General features: G+C 32.7%; 2 protein-coding genes across 2 annotated transcripts; both read left to right on the top strand.

The window, feature by feature from the left end:
• The first annotated feature begins 5252 nt into the window (after positions 1 to 5252).
• Positions 5253 to 7901, top strand: LOC132311674 (GDSL esterase/lipase At5g33370-like). Its single transcript, XM_059809706.1, has 5 exons — positions 5253 to 5604; positions 5715 to 5842; positions 6236 to 6478; positions 7068 to 7320; positions 7526 to 7901. The coding sequence occupies exons 1-5, from the start codon at positions 5355 to 5357 to the stop codon at positions 7756 to 7758; spliced, it is 1107 nt and encodes a 368-aa protein (XP_059665689.1). The 5' UTR covers positions 5253 to 5354; the 3' UTR covers positions 7759 to 7901.
• A 1216-nt stretch (positions 7902 to 9117) lies between these two features.
• LOC132311673 (GDSL esterase/lipase At5g33370-like) lies at positions 9118 to 12940 on the top strand. Its single transcript, XM_059809705.1, has 5 exons — positions 9118 to 9896; positions 9983 to 10110; positions 10502 to 10744; positions 11723 to 11975; positions 12526 to 12940. The coding sequence occupies exons 1-5, from the start codon at positions 9605 to 9607 to the stop codon at positions 12756 to 12758; spliced, it is 1149 nt and encodes a 382-aa protein (XP_059665688.1). The 5' UTR covers positions 9118 to 9604; the 3' UTR covers positions 12759 to 12940.
• Positions 12941 to 13272: the final 332 nt, after the last annotated feature.

The following is a 13272-nucleotide window of genomic DNA, read 5'->3' as shown; positions in this document are numbered from 1 at the left end:
GCTCTTAACATAGAGGTGATAATTAAGTGGAACTGCCAAGTATCTCACTGGCAATTCACCTTTGTCAAATCCTAGGAATGAGAGAATGGATTGCTCTGTGGAAACATTGACTCCAAAGAGAAATGTGTGGCTTTTGGTATGGTTGATTTGTAGACCTAAGAGCAATAAGAACGTATTTATTGAAAACTTCAATCTTTGTATGGAATACCTAAAATGACCTTAGGACAATTAAAAAACACTGATTTTTTAATAGTATTTTAGGATTTTAATAATTTTATTTTATTTTATTTTTATTTATTTATTATTATTATTTTGTTGTTAAAATTGACAGTCGAAAGTATGCACATACTAAACTACAAGAATATTTTTTTGCACCTTTTTTTTTTTTTTTTTTTTTTTTTGTGCACTTTACCTTTCGTGCAATGAGAGGTTAACACACATATGAACAAATGAGAGATTGACTGTAACAACCTTCACTCTACTCAACACAATATTGTCCGTTTTTGGCTCTCTTAGACCAGACTTCTCAGGAGGTCACCCATCTTGATATTACTCCAATATAAGCACGCTTAATTGTGGAGTTGCCCCCATGAAGTCAAACGTCCTCGTTGGCCATACTTCTGGTTGGGTTCCGAGTACTACTCTACCATAACCACGCTTAAACTGCGAAGTTCTGATTGGTTTACGATAATCACGATTTTAAAATGCGTTGTGTCATAAAAGGGTATTGAACATATATATAACACTTCACCTTTACCTTCCCCAAATGATGTGGGATCATAACATCCGTAATATGCCAGTTGGGTAGCTCGCTCAATTTCTCGCACCCGTCCACATCACACCGGTGCATAGAGATCGTTACGTTAACAACACATATGAACGTTTATGAATTGTATATTTAGTTATAACAATCACAAGTAATCAATAAATCAAGACAATATGCTTGTGTTGTACTTAGAATCACCAAATTGGTTCCATAAAATTGGAATATAAAAAAAAAAAATCAGTTAAAACTTTTAACTAAATTTCTGTTGATTCGAGAGTCCCAAATATAGCATTAACGAATTTGAATGATCTACCGCCTAGAACAACTCATGGGAGGTCAACAAATTAATATGCCAAGGCAGGTGACTTTTTGTTCCAACAAGAAAAAATAAAAAAGAATAAGTGAATCTCTGTACTTGATCGGTAAAATTAAAAATCTGTAAGGATGTCATTTTCTTGTTTTCTTTTTCTAGTAGTGAGGTATTTAAGAGCCGGAAAAACTAGGTTGATGAACCACCAGTTTGGGAATCTGTGGGTGGTAGCTAGGTTTTTATTGGACTGTTTCTTCTTTGCAAGTTGAAATGTGTAAATGCATTTGATGTACAAAGTAGTTGGTGATATTAAGCGAGCTTCATTCTTCTTTATGTTATCTTATTTACCATACATCATTCAAAAGGATTTAATTCCAACACTACTGGCTTTCTAAAAGTTAGTTGAAAATTTTATCTTCCTCCAAAATGAATCTACAAAATATCAATTGCTATGCTGTTCAATAGTTTTAACTTTCAGAAAAGTAAATGAATATTCTATCCAACTTTGTATTCAACTGAATTGAGATAACATTGGGGTGAGACTAAACCGAGTAACTCGATTTTTGTTCGAAAATTTTACGTAAATAAATATGGTATTTGAGATCGTGGGATCGGACTGTGTTTAAACTTTAGAGTCCGAATTTATTTTGGATATGAATTGAGTAAAGGTTTTCGTAACCCATAACCTAAAAAACCCGAAATATAAGATGATTTATAACTTTTTACACTTAAAATTAGATTATTTATAGTATCATCAATCGTGGATTCGTATTACACATAATTTGGTTGATTTTTGTTACACCTTTAAAGGGCTTAGGCTGACGAATATAACATATTTGTTAATATGTTATTAAAATTTGGAATGACTCTGAAACCGTGCAGAGTATTGCCGCCCAAGTCACACTCCTAATTTTAAATGAGGATTAATTTGATACCAGTGACATATATCTAACCTTTTCTAGATTTCAGAATGGACAAGGGGTCGTGTACGAGTTTGCCCTTTTTCATTCACGTGGACGTGTATATATACCAATATATATATGTATATATATTAGACGTGGGTAGCTAGTGAATCGTTTGGAATCAGCTAAAATCCAACCCCACCCTATTTATGATGTTCACGTGGCCTCTTTATTCATGGGATCCTATCTGTTCCCCCATCATAAATAAACGTTTATATATAATGAAAATCAAGTCATGAAATAAATAACTCACATGCTTAATTATTTGTGTTGAAAACTTGAAAGCTTCATTTGTTTAATCTGCAAGATCATACTTATAATATGAATGTCACAAACAGAAACTAAGGTCAGAATCAGTCACAAGTAAAATAATATGTCTCCAAGAAGCCTAAATATAGTGAGAACTAAGGTATTAAATAGTGGTGGTTACACATGCCTTTCAAATTGCATTTAGTGACTAAGAAACTTAATGCTAAAAAAGCTCAGTTTCACTAGTAATTTAATATGTCTCCAAGAACCTAAAAAAGACTATATATAGTGACAACTAATCTTATATTGTTGTCAATGAGTGGTTGTTAGACTTGCCTTTCATGTTGCATTTAGTGGACTAAGAAACTAATGCTTAAAAGTTCAGTGTCACAAATAATCTAATGTCTCCAAGAACCAAAAAAAGACTATATATAGTGACACCTAATCTTATATTTATGTTATCAATTGTGGTTGTTAGACATGCCTTTCATATTTTGCATTTAGTGACTAAACATTAAATTGTATTGATGAGTGATTGTGAGACACTTTCTCGGCTTTCTTGGCACTTCAAATCATATACTAATGCTTAAATTTTTAATTAAACCCTTAGCTCAATGTTAGAGTAATGATAGGGAGCTAGTCCGACAGTCAGACACATCCGACTAAATTTATGCGAATAGAAGATGATGACATGATGATCTACACTCACATAAATCAATAAAGTCAAACTACTTATCATTATTCTTTATCTTAACTATTGTTAAATTTAATCTTCCAATATTTAATAAGTAGTTAAAATCTATATCCTCATCAGATTTCGGAAATGTAATCCACCACCGGGCACATGCATTTTCTCATTCTACTTTCATCGAGTTGTTATTGAAAAAATTCCTTGAGAATGGTTCAAGGGGATTCAAATTCCCGACCTCCAAAATATAAGATGAGAGTTTTTGCCATTGAACTATTCCCTTGGAGTTTCAATGATATTTGTTCTCCAAACAAGAATATAGTGAAACAATTAATTACCCAATGTGGTATTCTTTATATGTTTTCATTATTTGCAAGTGTCACTTTAGAAACTTTTTAGAATTACTTCTGTATTGAAATGACCTAGGAAATTATAAAGGGATCACTTCCATTACCACCTAGGCATGGTCAAATTCACATGGTCTAGATCACTTCCATTATGACATAGGCATGGCCAAATTTATATGGAATTAAATCACTTTTATTATTAACCAAAAAATGTTATAATTAATGAGACTTACAGGTGACAAATACAAATTATACATTAAATTATGTGATGTTTGATTATTTATTTTTTCAACCGTGTTTTTTTAAACCAGAGATTTACCATCTTGACTAATGAGTAAAGACCCATGCTTAAAAACATATTGTTGTAACAGATTTTATTTGTGATTTGTAAATTAAATGTACTATTTTTGTTTCTCGAAAATTAATTAAATGTACTGTGATTGGCAGAAGTCCTGAACTGCAAAATGTACTCCCTTGTACCTAACAAAACTGTAAAAACCCGATGTGATAGAACTCCCAATTTGCACAATGTCAGATTTATTTATTTCTTTCTATTTTTGGGAAAAAAAAATTGTGAACTTATTAGAAAGTAAAAATAATCAATTGGTCTTGGATCAGATCACTCGGTGATTCAGCATAATCAAAACTCAGGTTTAAATTTAAGAATCAGTCCAATAAGAAGCGTATAAATGCTGCATTTGTGTCCATTGATTTGGTGACGAAATTAAAATATGATATTTTTTTTTGAAATAGAGGAAGTATTTTAATATTAATTTTTTTGAAAGGTTAGTTTGAGTGTATGTATGTATGTGTGTGTATATATATATATAGTAAAGAAGTAATCAAAATATTCATCACCATCAAGAAGCAGGTATAAAGAGAATGGGCGGTTTGATTCTTCGAACTTTCAGAATCTTTACCAAAATTCCCAACCCGCCATTGTGGGTTCGGATCTGGCCCATTGACCCAAATCAATTGAATTAAAATATTTAAACAATATTATGATATTTTCAGTTTTGCTTTATTGTTTAAATATATATATATATATATATATGGACAATACTTAGGTCTTCACTCGTGAGGATATACACCATCCTCACTATTGATGTGGACCAATAACAAATGAGTACCTCATCTTTAATTATCAAATAAAAAATGGTGGGTATATATTCACTAATCAAATTACCAAATCTAATTTAGTAATTAAAAGGAACGTGTTCATTTATTATTGGTTTACATCACAATGGTGTACATTCTAAGTATTGTCCTATATATATTTTTGGTAATATTGTTTAGATATTTGTTCAAAACTTAATTACACAAATTTATATTTTCTTAACACAAAAATAACTTGGGTGGTAATAAAGCCTAAGTTAGAAAAGTACATTATATATTGAATAAAATCCTTCGATTCTTATAATCAAATCAAATCCAACTGTGATTTCATAAATTGGATAAAATTTAGATTATTGACCAATTAAATACTTTGTAATGACATTATAAATGCGTACATTATATATTGAATGTATCAATCAATGTTTAAAATTTTACTTATAGTTTTGGTTAAAAAATAAGTATGTGTTTTTATAGTGTGTTACCCCAGCCACTTGGGTAGCCTTCAGAGAATTTTCTTGATAATTGCTTGATGTATGGGGGTCTATATATGTCTAGTGGTAGATTATGAGGTGTTTTAAGAGACTGTATACCACCAAAAAAAAAAAAAAAATTATCTTAACCCCTTGTATTATCTTAACCCATTGTATATCTCCTTCATGCTTACCTGTTTATAAAAGGACAGTGCATGTAGGTCATGTTACAATATATTCTTGAATAATTGAATTGCACTAGCTCTCTCTGTCTATTGGGGGTAGATATGGCATCAATGAACAGGACTCCAACTCCAACCTTATATAAAGCCATCCCAGTTCGTTACATTCTCATCCCAAAGGCATTGGTGTAAAAACATTATACATATATATACAAAGAGCTGTTCTATATACTCTGCAGGCTAGGGTCATCCAGAGACAAGTCCATGGACAGCTCATTTGGCTTCATTTCTACCATGATTCTAGGTCTGGTTTTGGCATTGTGGACAGTGGCTCCACAAGCCGAAGCCCAAGCCCGGGCTTTCTTCGTGTTCGGAGACTCACTCGTCGACAATGGCAACAACAACTATCTCCTCACCAGTGCCAGAGCCGACTCTCCTCCATATGGCATTGACTACCCTACTCACCATCCCACCGGACGCTTCTCTAATGGCCTTAACATACCGGACATTATCAGTTGAGTTTCATATTCAATATTTAAGTATATATACTTTGTGTGTGTGTGTGTGTTTTTTTTTTTTTTTTTTTTTTTTTTTTTTTTTTAATGTAATGACATGTTTTTGCAGGTGAGGAAATGGGCACTGAACCAACATTGCCATACTTGAGTCCAGAGCTCACAGGACAGAGACTACTTGTTGGTGCCAACTTTGCATCTGCTGGGATAGGGATCCTCAATGACACCGGAATTCAGTTTGTACGTAAAATTTATGACCTATTTGGTTCAGTTTTACGAGAAGAAAGAACTAATTAACCGTACAACTCGTTTGGTTGACTTTTCTAAAAATCTTTTTTTAACAATTATAACATTTTTAAATTTTTAGAAAACTGTTTTTAAAGAGCCACACTTCAATAGTTACTATTTCAACTTAGTTTGAAGTCAAGGTTTCATTTTCATTTCAAAAGTACTTGTCTTACCTTTTTTTTTTTTAATTTATTATTATTATTATTTTTTTTAAACTTATATATATATGCTACCTTGTGAGCATTGTTTAATTAAATAAACACCTACATTATAATGTTATGTGCATTAATAAAACGACTCAAAACTCTTTGCTCATGAAATATTTCAAAACTCAATAATTTGCAGCTGAATATAATCCGAATTGGAAAACAATTGGAGTATTTTGAACAGTACCAGCAGCGGGTGAGTGGACTCATCGGATCCGATCAGACTCAGAGACTCGTAAATGATGGTCTTGTCCTCATAACCCTAGGCGGGAATGACTTCGTTAACAACTATTACTTGATTCCTTTCTCTGCAAGATCGCGCCAATTCGCGCTTCCTGATTATGTTACTTATCTCATTTCTGAGTATCGAAAAATTCTAATGGTACGTAACGTTTATTTGTTTTTGTTACTATATGACTTGTTCATATTTTAGCTCATATCATGATGCTCATAATTTTTGGGACAATAGTAGCAAGAATTAATGATAAATATACTTTAGGTACCATATTTATGACAGAAATAAATTATGGATGCATATGTTTAGGATGTTATATATATACTGTAGAGCCTTTATATGAGGCATGTTTGATTATGTTCCTTATCTCATTTCTAAGTATCGAAAAAGTTCTAATGGTATGTAATGTTTATTTGTTTTTGTTTCATAGTCTTGAATTTACCATTATTTTAAAATTATACTAAGTTACACTTGAAAGCATAGAATCAATATCTTGAAATTGAAATCGAATGAAAATTAGTGTTTCTAAACTATAAATAATAAGTGTTTCGGACTAAATTAATCAACTGCAAATAGTAAGTGTTGATCTGAACTTGCTATTTTTAAACCATGAAATATTTATGCAATTTATTTTAAGTTCTGAGACCTTGCCATGCACAAATATTCAGTGTTAAAAAATAAGTACATAAATAAAATAAAATGAAAAGCTATTGATGATTAAATTTCACAATTTCAGAGGTTATATGATTTGGGAGCTAGAAGGGTTCTGGTGACCGGAACCGGACCAATGGGTTGTGTCCCGGCAGAGTTAGCACTGCGGAGCAGAACAGGTGAATGTGCAGTGGATCTGCAGCGTGCCGCGGCATTGTTCAACCCACAACTTGTTGAGATGATAAATGGACTCAACGGTGAACTTGGAAGTGATATCTTTGTTGCTGCTAATACAATGGCAACGCATTTGGATTTCATTTCTGATCCTCAAGCTTATGGTATGTACAAGCTCATTTTAATGTTGGCTAATTCAATGACATTTTGTAATTTTTTTTTTTTTTAATTAAATAGTGATAGTAGGGTAAGATACAACAACCCATTGTCTTGCTATTAAAGGTAAAAAATCACCTAAATTAAGGATTTACGATGTTCGACTAGAAGAAATTAATTAATTATAATATTCCTTATGCTTCGTTTGGGTAGGGTTTGTTACGTCGAAGGTAGCATGTTGTGGCCAAGGACCTTACAATGGGCTCGGACTTTGCACGCCGCTGTCAAACCTGTGCCCAAACAGGGATTTGTACGCGTTTTGGGATGCATTCCATCCATCTGAAAGGGCAAACAGACTGATTGTGCAGCAGATCATGATCGGCTCGACCGAGTACATGCACCCCATGAACCTCAGCACCATCCTGGCCTTGGATTCCAGGACCTAATTTACACTCTTTATTCTATAGTAATTAATTAATTAATGTTCAATATCCTGGGTGTTTTGATATCTTAAATTCATGCTGTTTAATTTGTTTCTATGAATGTGGTGAAACTATATATATATTAGAGAGTGTTTTTATATCTTAAATTCATGCCGTTTAATTCATATTTTATTAGTGATTTGTAAATTGAATGTACTATTTTTGTTTCTCGAAAATTAATTAAATGTACTATGTTTTGCAGAAGTCCTGAACTGCAAATGTACTCACTTGCACCTAACTAAACTGTAAAAACCCGATGTGATAGAACCCCCAATTTACTCAATGTAAGATATATTTATTTATTTCTCTTTTTGGTTAAAAAATAAAAAAAAATTTATAAACTTATTAGAAAGTAAAAATAATCAATTCGTCTTGGATCAGATCACTTGGTGATTCAACATAATCAAAATTAAGTTCCTCATATATTCAGAACTTAAAGTTCATATTTTGCAATGACCTAAAATATATTGTTACACAATCACTTAACATATATTAATTGATTTAAATAATGACATGTTTCCTTGTATAAATAGAAAAATGAAATTGTTTATTTCCACTGGTGACATTGTTAGGTTGTTGCTGGTGTGAGAAATGTTAATATTCTTGCAACAAAAATTTTCAAAATCTTGACCAAAATCCCCAATCCGCCGTTGTGAGTTCGGATCTGACCCATTGACCCAAGTCAATTGAATTAAAATATTTGAACAATATTACGATATTTTCAGTTTCCTTTATTGTTTAGATATTTATTCAAAACTTAATTACACAAATTTATATTTTCTTAACACAAAAATAACTTGGGTGGTAATAAAGCCCAGGTTAGAATTTGCTTCCAATAATAAAAAATAACAATACAAATCCACACTAAAACAACATAACATATTTGAATGGTCGACTTTTCACAGATTAAATACTTAAAAGATCAACCTTAGACTCTTATAATCACATGATCAAAATCAAATCCAACTGTGATTTCATAAATTGAATAAAATTTAGATTATTGACCAATTAAATACTTAGTAATGGCATTATAAATGTGAACATGATAAATTAAATGCATCAATCAATGTTTGAAATTTTACTTATTGTTTTTGGTTGAAAATATGTGTATTTGGCGTTTGTTTGTTTGTTTGGATGTAAAATATTTTTTATTACCAACAGGTCAGTGGCCTAGCGGTACCAAGCTCTTACTTCTCAAAAAGAGGTCAGGGGTTCGAGCCTTAGTGAAGTCATGTGTGTGTGAGTGAAAAAAAAAAATTATATTTTTTATTTTATTTTTTGGTATTTGAATGTCGTAAAATATTTACAAAAAAAAAAAAATGATAGTCGAACTTGACCTAGATCTTAAATTGTGTTACCCCAGTCACCGAATGTATACGCTAACAAAATATAAGACCTTGGGGTAACTTACGAGAAATTTGATTGGTAATAGATTATGGGGTGTTCTAATAAACCAACGCCACCACAACCAAAATAATAATAATAATAATAATTAAATTAAGATTATCTCCTTGCATTATCTTAACCCACTGTATTATCTCCTTCATGCTTACCTGTATATAAAAGGACAGTGCATGTAGGTCATGTTGCCGAATTTAAGTCTCTGCTAAACAACTTTCCATTACAATATATTATTGAATAATTGAATTGCACTAGCTCTCTCTCTCTTGGTGGTAGAAAAGGTCATTAATACGGCATCAATGAACAGGACTCTAACTCCAACCCTATATAAAGCCATCCCAGTTCTTTACATTCTCATCCCAAAGGCATTGGTGTAAATACATTATACATATATACAAAGAGCTGTTCTATGTACTCTTGGCTAGGGTCTTCCAGAGACAAGTCCATGGACAGCTCATTTGGCTTCATTTCTACCACGATTCTAGGTCTGGTTTTGGCATTGTGGACAGTGGCTCCACAAGCCGAAGCCCAAGCCCAAGCCCGGGCTTTCTTCGTGTTCGGAGACTCACTCGTCGACAATGGCAACAACAACTATCTCCTCACCACTGCCAGAGCCGACGCTCCTCCATATGGCATTGACTACCCTACTCACCATCCCACCGGACGCTTCTCTAATGGCCTTAACATACCAGACATTATCAGTTGAGTTTCATATTCAATATTTAAGTATATATACTTTGTGTGTGTGTGTGTGTGTTTTTTTTAATGTCATGACATGTTTTTGCAGGTGAGGAAATGGGTACTGAACCAACAATGCCATACTTGAGTCCACAGCTCACAGGAGAGAGACTACTTGTTGGTGCCAACTTTGCATCTGCTGGGATAGGGATCCTCAATGACACCGGAATTCAGTTTGTACGTACAATCTATGACCTATCTGGTTTAGTTTTACGAGAACAAAGAACTAATTAACGTACAACTTGTTTGGTTGACTTTTCTAAAACCCTTTCTAACCAATATGCTATAATATTTATAGATTTCTAAAAAACTGTTTTAAGAGGAACACACTGCAATAGTTACTATTTGAACTTAATTTGAAGTCAAGGATTCATTTTCATTTGAAAAGTACTTTTTTTTTTTTTTTTTTTTTTTTTTTTTTTTTTTTTTTTTTTTTCCAACTTATATATATGCTACCTTGTGAGCATTGTTAAATTAAATAAACACCTATATTATAATGTTATGCGCATTAATAAAACAACCCAAAACTCTATACTCATGAAATATTTCAAAACTCAATAATTTGCAGGTGAATATAATCCGAATTGGGAAACAATTGGAGTATTTTGAACAGTATCAGCAACGGGTGAGTGGACTCATCGGATCCGATCAGACTCAGAGACTCGTAAATGGTGGTCTTGTCCTCATAACCCTAGGCGGGAATGACTTCGTTAACAACTATTACTTGGTTCCTTTCTCTGCAAGATCGCGTCAATTCGCGCTTCCTGATTATGTTCCTTTTCTCATTTCTGAGTATCGAAAAATTTTAATGGTATGTAACGTTTATTTGTTTTTGTTACTATATGATTTGTTCATATTTTAGCTCATATGATGATGCTCATAATTTAGGGACAATAGTAGCAAGAATTAATGATATATATACTTTAGGTACCATATTTATGACAGAAATAAATTATGGATGCATATGTTTAGGATGCTATATAATATATATATACTGAAGAGCCATTATATGAGGCATGTTTGGTTGGTGAGAAAGAGAAAAGTAGCAGTTTCTTTCACATGTTCATTAAAGCCTATACAACCATGAACTTGGGAGAGAATTCTCTCTCTCCCTCCACATGTTATCACTGAGTCAATATAATGACTGTGGTCCTCTAGCAAGCATGAAATAGAAATTAAATAGCGAAAATTATTGGACAGTTTGCCCTAAAATAGAAAGTATATAATGACATAGTTGAGAACCCGGTCCGAAAAGTTGATAAATTTTATTTCTATGGCCACCCTAAGAAAATGATGGCCTTTTTTGTGTGCGCGCGTTGATATAGTGAAATATTGCACATTAATTTGTGTAACGTCATTTCAGATACTAAAAGTTCATATCTAACTAGTTCTAATTTTTTTTTTTTTTTTCAGAGCCTTGAATTATCATTATTTTTAAAGCTATATATTAAGTCACACTTGAAAGAATAGAATCAACATCTTGAAATTGAAATCGAATGAAAATTAGTGTTCTTGAACTGCAAATAATTAGTGTTTAATTCACACTAAATATTCAATCACCTGCAAATAGCAAGTCTCGATCTGAACTTGTTGAATGATATAATCACTTGTAGAAATCAACTTGCTGTTTTTTTATTTTTATTTTTTTTATTTTATAAGTTTTAACCATGCATTTGTGCAATTTCTTTTTAGTTACTGAGACCTTGCCATGCACAAATTTTGCAAAGTAAAATAATAATAATAATAATATAAATAATATATAATTGATGGTTAAATTTGACAATTTCAGAGGCTATATGATTTGGGGGCTAGAAGGGTTCTGGTGACCGGAACCGGACCAATGGGTTGTGTCCCGGCAGAGTTAGCACAGCGGAGCAGAACCGGTGAATGTGCAGTGGATCTGCAGCGTGCCGCGGCATTGTTCAACCCACAACTTGTTGAAATGATAAATGGACTCAACGGTGAACTTGGAAGTGATATCTTTGTTGCTGCTAATACAGCGGAAACGCATTATGATTTCATTTCTGATCCTCAAGCTTATGGTATGTACAAGCTCATTTTAATGTTGACTAATTCAATGACATTTTGTAATTTTTTTTTTTTTTTTTTGAATTAAATAGTGATAGTAGAGTAAGATCCAACAACCCATTGTCTTTCTATTAAAGAAAAAAAAAAAAAAAATAGCATTTATTATGTTTTATTTTATTCTAGTGGTGGGTGAAAAAAATCCAACCAATTTTAATGAGATCTGATAAAATATAGACTATGGAGGAGTGACAGAAGGGCAGAAAATGATGGGTGGAGCGAGAAAATTGTATTACTGATAGTGTGGTCTCTTGTATGTACCACCATTTCACTGTGCAAATATTTATTGACTCATGGAATAATAGATAGGGAATTCAAGAGTTCTGTTAAAATTAAATATGGGAAGGTATGCCTTTGAATAAGATCATAGGGCATGGATTAAAATTGCTACAACCCTTAATTTGAAATGTTTGATAATTTTTGAAAAAAAAAAATCACCTAAATTAAGGATTTACGATGTTCGACTAGAAGAAATTAATTAATAATCCTTATGCTTTGTTTGGGTAGGGTTTGTTACGTCGAAGATAGCATGTTGTGGCCAAGGACCTTACAATGGGCTCGGACTTTGCACGCCGCTGTCAAACCTATGCCCAAACAGGGATTTGTACGCGTTTTGGGATCCATTCCATCCATCCGAAAGGGCGAACAGACTGATTGTGCAGCAGATCATGATCGGCTCGACCAAGTACATGCACCCCATGAACCTCAGCACCATCCTGGCCTTGGATTCCAGGACCTAATTTACAGTCTTTATTCTATAGTAATTAATTAATTAATGTTCAATATCCTGGGTGTTTTTGTATCTTAAACTCATGCTGTTTAATTTGTTTCTATGAATGTGGTGAAACTATATTAGAGAGTGCATATGTGAGTGCATATGTTATCAATTTTTATGCCTAATTCAAGCTGTTTAATTCAGTAATTGCCTTGCCAAGTTTATTTGTTAATTATACGTGTTTATTTGTTAATGATGGTCACTGAAAGGCAGTTTTGTCTCTTCAGTCATTGCTAGAAAGTTTTATTATGATGGAATGCATTTCTGACAAGGAATGTGTTTGAATTACTCATTAGTCAATTTAATAGTGGATTTTCCATATATTTTAGACGGATTTAGTTGTGTGGCAATAGCAAGGTTGCTCCATTTTGAATTAAAGGTTACGGGTTGGAAACAAAAACAATCTCTCCGCATGGGGAGATAAGGTTGCGTACATCTGACAGATCTTGTAATGACGGGAGTCTCCCTAGCCTATTCAC

The sequence above is a fragment of the Cornus florida genome, unplaced genomic scaffold (genome assembly GCF_030987335.1).
Source record: "Cornus florida cultivar Cherokee Brave unplaced genomic scaffold, ASM3098733v1 CherokeeBrave_3.0.0_Hap2_Chr06, whole genome shotgun sequence".
In the NCBI taxonomy this organism is placed as follows: domain Eukaryota; kingdom Viridiplantae; phylum Streptophyta; class Magnoliopsida; order Cornales; family Cornaceae; genus Cornus; species Cornus florida.
Note: the sequence above shows the minus strand (reverse complement) of the source record. Positions and strands in the feature narration are given on the sequence as shown.

Excerpts from the sequence above, each read along its gene's own strand:
- LOC132311673 (XM_059809705.1), top strand. The coding sequence starts at position 9,605 with ATGTACTCTTGGCTAGGGTCTTCCAGAGACAAGTCCATGGACAGCTCA. Across the intron at positions 10,111-10,501 it reads ATGACACCGGAATTCAGTTT|GTGAATATAATCCGAATTGG; the intron begins GTACGTACAATC and ends AATAATTTGCAG. Across the intron at positions 11,976-12,525 it reads TTCTGATCCTCAAGCTTATG|GGTTTGTTACGTCGAAGATA; the intron begins GTATGTACAAGC and ends TTGTTTGGGTAG.
- LOC132311674 (XM_059809706.1), top strand. The coding sequence starts at position 5,355 with ATGGACAGCTCATTTGGCTTCATTTCTACCATGATTCTAGGTCTGGTT. Across the intron at positions 5,843-6,235 it reads ATGACACCGGAATTCAGTTT|CTGAATATAATCCGAATTGG; the intron begins GTACGTAAAATT and ends AATAATTTGCAG. Across the intron at positions 7,321-7,525 it reads TTCTGATCCTCAAGCTTATG|GGTTTGTTACGTCGAAGGTA; the intron begins GTATGTACAAGC and ends TCGTTTGGGTAG.